The sequence below is a fragment of the Protopterus annectens genome, chromosome 11.part0, assembly GCF_019279795.1.
Source record: "Protopterus annectens isolate FY-2018-M chromosome 11.part0, PAN1.0, whole genome shotgun sequence".
Classification (NCBI taxonomy): Eukaryota; Metazoa; Chordata; order Ceratodontiformes; family Protopteridae; genus Protopterus; species Protopterus annectens.
The window spans coordinates 54,255,852-54,265,467 of NC_056745.1; the positions used below are offsets into that span (position 1 = coordinate 54,255,852).

The window sequence follows — 9,616 nt, forward strand, 5'->3', positions numbered from 1 at the left end:
TTTTTATCCCTGGTGCGGAGTCTAAAGTTGAAAAGAGCCCTTCATTCCTTAACGCAAATCATTTGCTCAAGTTTGTAATGTTGCATGATCTCAGGCAGGCTAACAAGCTTTTCATCTGCTGTGTTTAAATGTCAGAACTCTTTCATGTAGATCTTAACCAAATGGGTTGACTGCATCATTTATTTTCTTAATAGGTGAATAACTCCCCCGCCAATCAGTGTGGCTTGTAGCCAGTCCATTTTGAAGAATGTAATGTAGCTATTTTTGCATTGATTACATAGTTGTTCTTTCACACAGTCACCAAGCACTGCTTGTTGAATTGTGATTCCAGGTCCAGGAGTTTTATTTTACTTAGGATGTGTCCTTTTGGGCTTCCATCTTCTACTTCATTGAAAAGTGATTTCATACAATGTGTTTTTGGTCAACTGTTGGAAGGTGTTGTCCATGATCACTCAATGTGGTGAGTAAACGAGTGTTCTTACATTTAAGATTTTTTTTTCTCAAGTCTTGAGATTTTGGGTATGTTTTTTTACCATCAGAATATGTTAACCAAAACACAGATAAATTGCATGAATCTTGAAGGAAATTAAAAATGGTTAAAACTAACTTTTTTGTTTCAATACTTGACAGCATATGAAACCTTGTCTGACGAGAAGAAAAGAAAGGAGTATGATCAGTTTGGCCATCAAGCTGTTAATGGAGGTGACCAAGGAGATTACCAGCGTCCATTTAGTTTCAATTTTAACTTTGATGACCTCTTTAACAATGACTTTTTTGGGCAGAGCCACCATGGTCATCATAAGAAACATTTTGACAGCCACTTCAGAGCACATCAAGAAGCCCAAAACAGACACAAACAACATTTACATGAATTTTCCTTTGGAGGAGGTCTCTTTGATGACATGTTTGAGGACATTGAAAAAATGTTTTCTTTTGACAGTTTTGGCAACACGCACAGGAGTACAGTGAAAACGGAGACCAAGTTCCAAGGCACTCGCAAACAGCACTGTAGGACTGTGACACAGCGCAGAGGAAACATGGTCACAACCTATACAGATTGCTCTGGGCCGTGAATTCTTGCATCATGAATTCATGGTTTTGTAACTTTGAGATAATGGCCTTGTGTTGACATGGCAGAATGCAAAACCAATAAAAATTGCTGTTTTCCAACTGTATAATATCCTGATTTGACATGCACGCTAGCAGTACAGCACTGTCCTACATTGTTGGCTGTTTCACATGTGCACTGAGCATGCTTGGTGTCAGTTGCACATTACATATGTTTACTTAAACAGTATGGAAAACATACTTGCCGTAAGTAAAATGGGAGGGAACACTTCAGTTTCAAAATAAGAAATGCATTTTTTGTTCATACCTGAATCTGTAGCTTGTCATTTGTCTTAATTTGCTGACATTTTGCTGATGTAATTACAGTATCGTGATCATATCAGCAGCATTGAACTCCAGTACTCTGTATTTTGTATATTGTCAGTGTAATAAGGGGTCACCATCTTATTTTTTACTAGCAGCTCTTCAAAAAGATGCTGTTAGGTTTTTTAGTAACACATCTTAGCTTGACCGTTTTCTTTAGAACTTTGAGATGTCTTCTGCCTTTTAAATGGACCCTTACATTGTTGTACTATAGTAGTTGATTGTATCTGATAATCTGGCTAGTCCTCATGGACAGAGTGCATCATCTGTGCTCATTGGGCTATGGTGCTGTTTGGGCAGCTGTTGATGAAGGAATCTGGTTGTGGCTTTCATGATAAATGGTCACAAGGTGTGTTACTGCTGTCACAGTGTGTCTGCCTAAGGACTTGAATAAGTCCAAGATATAATACAAGACTGCTGTGTTCTCAAATATCTTCAGATGGAATCTTGAGATACCATGCTAGTTTTAATCAAAATTAGGCCTTTTTCCTCAGTGTGGGCTATAAACTTTGCTTGTCACAGCAACCTAGTCCTGTGACTAAGTGGCTTTAAGCCAAGTGCTCCAGGTATAATAAAGATTTTTAGAATTAAAATGCGTATTGCATTAGATATACCTGTTTGTCATTTTATTTGTAGTTTTTAATGTCTTAAAATGCCTTTTGTTTAACCTTTTTGACAAAGTGTGTGGAAGTGTTTGACTAGAGAGCGAGAAAAGAAAAAACTTCAGTACACCTTTTGTGTTTGCTCCACTGCTGTGGTATTAGGTGTACCCATTGCTGTGGTATTAGGTGTACCCACGATAAAGAAATGCCACTTATGTACACCCTTGAGTTTAATGTTCAAATACTATTGAGTAAATGATCAGAAAAATGATTCGTAGTAAAAAAATAAAACTTGGCAAACAGTTGCTTGAAGCTGCATAAACTGATGCAAACATTTTTTTCCTGCTGCCTTTTATGAAATCTTGAGTGTCAAGACCTTACTTTTCTAATATCCTTTCATCTTTCTAAGAAAGTTTCAACTCTGCTAGCGTGTGTGAAATTGATTTGGAGAAAAGAATGTTTTATTGGTTTTGCTAAATTTGCACAAATGTGTGTGATATACTCAGGAACAGCTATGGTTTAGAATGCACAGCTTGCTCCTGCTTTCTTGTGTGCATTTATTCTGAGTAGCGTCATTGTAGTGTCCTGCATCACACTTTTGTTACCTCATATCTTTTCCTCCTAGTACAGCCTGTAAGATTTTTACATGGTCTGTCATAAGTGCAATATTAATAGTTCTAAAAAAGACAAAAATGTACTATTTAGTTTTGTGTATTTATTCGGATGCAGGTTCTTGCTTTGTATAACTTGCTGAAACTTAATTGTCCTTGCACTTTTCCATAGCAACATGAGTATTAATACTTAAATCTTCAGAAATTTTGTGAAAATGGAGATTTGACTTCCAAAATGTGACATAAATTGAGAAATAAACACATTTTAATCCATTTTTGAGTTAGTGTGGTTTTTGCAAGTGGTTTCCTGATTTTGCTGCTTTTCATATTTTTGCAGTTTTTGTCACCCTTAAATTATGAAAATGCCATAAAAGACTATACTGGTATCTAGAGAATATCATGCAGTTATTTGCAGATGCTAGAAAGTAAATGAAGCAGCAGTACAATTGTTTTGTTGTGCATCTTAGAAATATGTTTTGTCCATTTATATTATAAATTAGCATCAGTGTTTGTAAGTTAGCATCAGTGTTTGTAAGTAGCAAAAAGAGAAATTGTCATTGTATCACAATTGGTACCATGTCCCCTTTTGAGCCATAAGTCTTTATAGGCTCTAGAATCTGAGGTTCTATCTCAAAAACAGTGGCATCTGAGCGGAGCATGCCATTAAAATCATGTTTGTTTTACTGTTGTCAGTGCCGTGCTTTTGGGAGTCCATGTAAAAGTCGCACATTTCTCAGAAGGAAGAGTTTTATTTTTCTTTAGTCGTACTCACTTTCAAAATCCTGTGTTTTAGTAAAAAGTTTTCTTTACCCAGTAAAATGGGGAAAAGAAAGTTCAACCGTTATTTCCCCAAACAACTTATAATGTCAAGCGTATGGCATATTAAACTGTAATTTGCTTACCCTTTAGTAGTGCACCATAATTTCTTGCAACTGCTAGAAAGACACAGCCCAGCTAGAGTCTACTGTATAATGCATTATAGTGGCGATCAATGAGGTATATGCAGAGGACCCCTTTAGGACATTCAGCTGCATAACGTTAGTTTATTTAATGTATTTAAAGTTTTTTTAACAATCCGTATTTTGCGATTACAGTTGAAGCTAACCCAGCCCTTTACTGCAATGGACACAGCAGAACAGCATTTTTTATATTGCGGAATATTGCATGGTGTACAGTGGAATATGTTTGAGAAATTTGCTTCATCTACTTCAGTGTGAGGAATATCTAGTCATTTGATCAAGAAGTTCCATTTAGGCCAATTCAGGTGAGCCCTTGAACTTGTGTGTCTTGACAGTTCACAAGATCTTTAATAGGAAACAAGATTTTCGTGGTTCCTTCTTGCTATAAGATCACATCAACCTTGGCTGTACTGAAGTTCTTTTGCTGGGGATCACAATTACAACTTTCTCAACTCCTGACAGTTGCAGATATAACGGGATGCAGACATTCACCCTTTGGTCTACTATGTTCATGGTCCTTATTGTCCAATTCCATTTTAGTGGCGGCGTGCTTCAATGTCTTGGACACTGCAACAGCTTTACCAATGTGCCTCATGCCAGGATCAGCATGAGAGCTATGCAGTGGTTAAGTTGGGTATTGGCCTCAAATCCTGGGTCTCATGTCCCCTTTAAAGGGCCAACCAGTTGCATCATTAGTGGCAGCTGACCATTGGTCATATCTGTGTAAACCCCCTCCTTGTTATCTCTTCAGTCATCAGATTGGTTACTTGCGATGTCCCTAAACTAAACTAAGGGGCAGTATACTGTGTAGATAGTTTGAGGTTTCTAGTCATTTCAGGAGTATAGTCTTCATAATCGGGAAAAGCCGAAAGACCCAACAAGTCTTCATTTCAATGTTATGTGAGCAAAATTTGCTTATTCAGTTCATGATTGCCACACACACACTTATTGTAGCAGGGACCTAATGTTGTCTATGTGTTGGAAGGCCATAAGAATTTAGCAGTGGATGTATCCATTCCCTTTTTTACATTGCCAGCCACATTTCAAGGGAGTCCATTTCCCTTGCAGAAAAATATTTCTTTCCCTCAGACCTCCAAGGAAAGATGTCAGATTACTGTGGGCAGTTGGGCTTTTTTGGCTGTGCACCCAGAAGCTTGGGAGGCAGTCACCTCAGAAGCTTGGGTGTTACATTTATACTGTTTTATTCCATTTTTAAAAATTCCACATTTCAGTCCCAGTTGTCTCCCGGACATTCCACTTCTCCACTGAAAAGGAATGGATTGATTTTTCACATGACCTGTTTAAGGCTGTAATAGCTTTCAGGCCACAGTCATTTGTGGGACGCTACTCCTGTTCCTGTTTCTGTTTCTCCTACTACTATCCAAAAGAGTCAGATTATTCATCTGAGGATGATGAAACTGAATCACTCTTGAGCACAACTTGGCCTGTTCATTCCAGATCCACTTGCCAGGTATAGTGGCTTCTGATAATGAAGATTCTCTTTCTCCTGACTCCCCTGTTGAAGCTTCATTTGGGGAAACATAATATGAAACATTTTGAATGGGAATCAAAAGCAGATTTAGGAGATTCAGCAGATGTACTATAATCTCATGGAAATTGGCACTTCAGCTGTACTGCCTGTCCTGGATGCTTTTCGTGATGCATTTGCAACCACTTCTACTGCACCTGATTTACAGCCACCATCCCCTAAAAGGTCTGCTAGATTTTTACTAAGTTCCTGAAGACTTGAAAGTGATCTTACTTCAGGTAAAGATGGCAAAGCAATGGACAGATTGGGGAAAAGCGATGACCTTTTCTGAGGAACCATGCAGTAAATAACGGGCTTTATCTATGGTGGCTGAGGCCTCCCAAGTGGCTAAGCACAGCAGAAAATGCAACTGTGATGCAGTAGAAGCTTCCTTCAGGGCAGCACCTACAGTTTCTGTGATCAGGAAGTGTGTGTGGTTACGTTCTCAGCCCCTACCAGAGGGTATTAAGACAAGACTTTTGAAGTCTCCTTTAATCAAGGACCTTTTGTTTGGTCCAGATGCTGATGGTCTTTTCAAACAATTGCAAGAACAAGCTAAAACCATAAAGGACTGTAGACAGAACTTGTCACTTCTCTGAAGACATACTAAAATAACTACCCTGCAAAACTCTCATTTTGCTCAGAGTGTCTAGACCTTCTCATAAGATGAAGAAAATGCGTAGGAAAAGAATACAAGACAAGACGGGGACTTCAGATCTAGGAAGCCTCCTGGCCCAGAGAAGTCTGCCTGACTACCCTCTGTCGCCTTTCCTACCCTTATTCAGAAACCTCAACTCATTGCTAAAAATATGGCTACTCCTCACTTTAGACAAAGGGGTTCTTTCCATCATTCAGAGCAGGTACAGTACAAGTCCTCCATTCAATGGCTCCACCACCGTCCTCCTCACAATCACACAGTTCCCATCATTCAAGTCTTGCTTGAGCAATGTGTAATAGAATCACTGCCCCCACAATATGTGGAAGGAGGGTTCTATTCCAGATTATTCTTCATTCCAGGAAAAAAGGAGGAGACTGGAGACCTATACTTGATCTCCCCACCCTCAACACTTTTCTCCGTGTTCCATCTTTCAAGATGCTGTTTCTAATAAATTCTGCTACCATTCATTCTTTCACAGTCTTTCCTGGTATCTCTGGACCTAAAGGATGCCCAGTTCCACGTTTCCGTTCACCATGCTTATAGGATGTTTGTAAGATTTTTGATTTGTTCATCACACTTTCAGTTCTCTGCTTTGCCTTTTGCACTTTCTACAGCCCCCAGATTTTTCACAAAGTGTCTCATTCCAGTCATAGCTTAATGCAGGACTCTGGGAATCCAGATATTACATTATTTGGATGACCTGCTCATACAGGCATCTTCTCAGCAGATACTCATATCAACTTCACCTTCTCCCTACTTCAGTATCTGGAGTTTACAATCAACCTAAAAAAGCTCACAATAAAACCAACTCAAGACCTACGTTTCTTGGGATGCAGACAAGAAGCCAAACAAATGCAGGCTTTCCTGCCACCAAACAAAGTGCAGATTCTCACTGGTTACTTTCTTTTCATCTTAGTACTGTCCTGTGAGGGAGATCCTCAGAGCAGTGGGGGGTTCATGACAGCAACCAACCTCATGGGCCCTTTGCCTGACACCATGTGAGGAAAATCCACTGGTACCTGAAATCCAATGCAGACACTGCAACAGCAGTTGCTCACAGATGCATCTGACAATGAATGGAGGGGCATAGACTGGTAACCTTGTGAGTTCAGGGAGAATGGCCAACAAAGCTAAGATCAGAACACATCAGTTACAGATATCTCCCTTCTTGGACTCCAGGTGCCTTAAGTGTTCACAGAAAACACAATGGTCGTGCGATGCACAAGCAGAGGGCACCAGATCTATGAACTTTTCAGTTTGCCTCTCTTGGTATGAGAGCAGACCACAAAAGCAAACCTGTCTCTCTAAGCAATTTCCATTCCATCACAGGACTGTGTCCTAGCAGACTTTCTAATCAGATCATGGAAAGATCTTCCTAGACAGTCAACAAATGGAGGGTGCCACATACAGGTCAATGTTATTGACAATGTATTGACATTAATTTACCAGGAAAGTCTGACTGGGCACAGGTGCCTTTTTTCATTGGAGGCCCCAAGAGAAAAGCTCCGAAACATATTTAATGCAATCCGTATTTACAATGATGCATTATAGTGCAGATATATCAATTTCACTATCCCTCACTCTTGGGTCGTAGGATTTGAAATCAGATTTGAGCCGGCAACATTGTAGACAGCTTCTAGGTTCAAGCTCCTCCCACTCCCATGATCCCTTGCTGCCATCCAGCCCTCCAATCTTGTTTGTCATGCTCTGCATCAGACGTGGATTTTCAGGCTAAAGTGTCCAGTGGGGATAAGTAATATTTTATTTTTCTAGTTCTTCCCTTTTTGGTATTCAGTGTTAGTGCTTAGTCTTTCCTAGTATATTGTGGTAGTTTTTAGTCCTTCCATCCCGTTTGGCTTCTTTCTAGTTCTAGCTGTGTGTTTTGGCTGGTTACTGCTGTAGTCTTAACTTTAAAAGTTTTTTGCTTCTACAGTTTTTAGTGTTGGTTATAGTGTGATGGGTTTTTCTTCCTGGTTTCACCTTAGCATTTTCCTTCCCAGTTAATGAGTTGGCATGCTTCTTAGGATTTGGTGTTTTGTCCCAGTATGTAAGACGAGCCTGTTGGGTTCAAAATGTGCTCCTCATGCAGTCAGAAGATGCCTGTGTCCAACTTGTACGAGGAGTGCCTTTATTGTTTGGGTGCCGACCACCTGGAGGTTGAGTGCAACATGTGTCTCATTCAACTTCAGGGCTCTTCAGTGAAACTTTTTTTTTTTTTTTTTTTTTTTTTTTTTTGAAGGGTTTGGGCCAAGTGGGTCATTGGCCCAGGCCCCAGCCAAGTCTGAACCGTCTGATCACAAGAGGAAGTCCCCCTATCTTCCTGAGTCGTTGTCTTCATCTAAAAAGGAGAGTCTGTCAGATCCCACTTCCTCAGATCCGACCGCAGCCTTGGCCCAGTTGGATCCGATGTCCTCTGATCCTAGGACCTGTGACTTCCCCTCCCCATCCAGGTTTCTGGCTCCGAGACCACCTGATCTGAAGTCGCAGGAGTCTACTCCTGGATCTAAGGCCTCCAGATCTGGCCAGATCTGGGCCAGCCATGGATCTCGCTTTCTGAGTCGTGTGGGATCCATGCATTCGGATCCTTACTTGCCTTTGGATCTGAGGCGGTCAGATCTGGGATCAGTGTTGTATCCCATAATTGTTCTAGAGAATTCCCTCTGGTTCTGGCTAGGGGCAGTCCCCTTCTGCTTACTAGCACAGGAATCCATCTTTGGATTAACAGGGGATGTCCTTGAGCTCCAGACATCTATCCCCAGCTAGGTCCTCCGCATCATCTAGGTCCTCAAGGAGCCTGCTTCCGACAGATATGGACAGGATGATGAGGTTCTTTCTCAAGGCTCAGATTGAGTTGGGGCTTCTTGTGTCCCCTGCTCATCTGCCCAGAGGTGCATATCCTACCCCTTCACTGTCTTCTCCTCGTCCGACTCCATTGGTTTTGGACATTCAGGCCCTGAGTCGCATAGGGGAGGAAACAGGGGTCCCAAAGAAATCACTCTGTCTCTACCCTGTCAGAGTCCCTGATTGTCTGTGCTCACCCTCCCCCTGGGCATATGGAGTCCTGGTCCCGACTTGTCGCCCTGGAGTCCTTGGGTGGGGGCTCCAGACCATTTCCTTGGACTGGTCCCTTCTCCTTGGTGCTTCGGCCCTCGACAGCTCAGGTCCGGTATTGTCCAGAGCCCCGGAGGTGCTTGGGTGTTTTGGTCCCACTTCTCAGGCGGGCTTGCCCGCTGGGAGTGCTGATAGAGCATATTCCAGCCCTCTGGCCTTCTGAGTTGTAGAAAAGACCTTTTTCTCCATGAGAGTTTCCCCCTGGCTTCCCAGGGACCATCCCAGCCCCCAGAGTGGACTTTTCTTTCCTGTTCCCAGTCATCCCTCTCGAACTAGCCTTCAGGTGGGGGTCGCCCCCTTTGGGGTCTCCCTCTCTTCCAAATCCTCCCCCGAGCCCCCACTGGAGGAGGTGCCGCGGAATGATCATGCGGTAGGAGGTACCTAGATTCCCCTATGGAGTCTGTCACTGAAGATATGGACCTCGATGAAGGGGACAAGTCTCCCAGGTCTCCACCCGAAGATGTCTCCTTTGGGGACATCTTAGAAATCCTCAAGCTTAAAGGAGGATGATTTTCCCTCCCCATCCTTCGAGGAGCCTGTGTTCTTTAAGGCTTTCTGTATGGGACCATCTACCTCCTGGGTCTCAGTCCCCCCCCCCCTGCTGACTAACGTATAGACCTTATCGCCAGCAGAGTATGGAAGGAGCTGGATACTGTGGAGCCTGTTCCCAAGCATGCCAATAAAATTCTCAGCCCCCCCTTCCGATGAACAGTTCA

General features: G+C 42.1%; 1 protein-coding gene across 3 annotated transcripts in view; it reads left to right on the forward strand.

Moving 5' to 3' along the window:
• Window positions 1-2,917, forward strand: part of DNAJB9 (DnaJ heat shock protein family (Hsp40) member B9) — an 80,163-nt gene extending 77,246 nt beyond the window's left edge. For all 3 annotated transcript variants that reach the window (XM_044087419.1, XM_044087415.1, XM_044087416.1), the window contains exon 3: window positions 631-2,917. In XM_044087419.1, coding sequence (XP_043943354.1) covers window positions 631-1,073 — 443 coding nt within the window. In that variant the 3' untranslated portion in view covers window positions 1,074-2,917. The remainder of the gene's footprint in view (window positions 1-630) is intronic.
• Window positions 2,918-9,616: the final 6,699 nt, after the last annotated feature.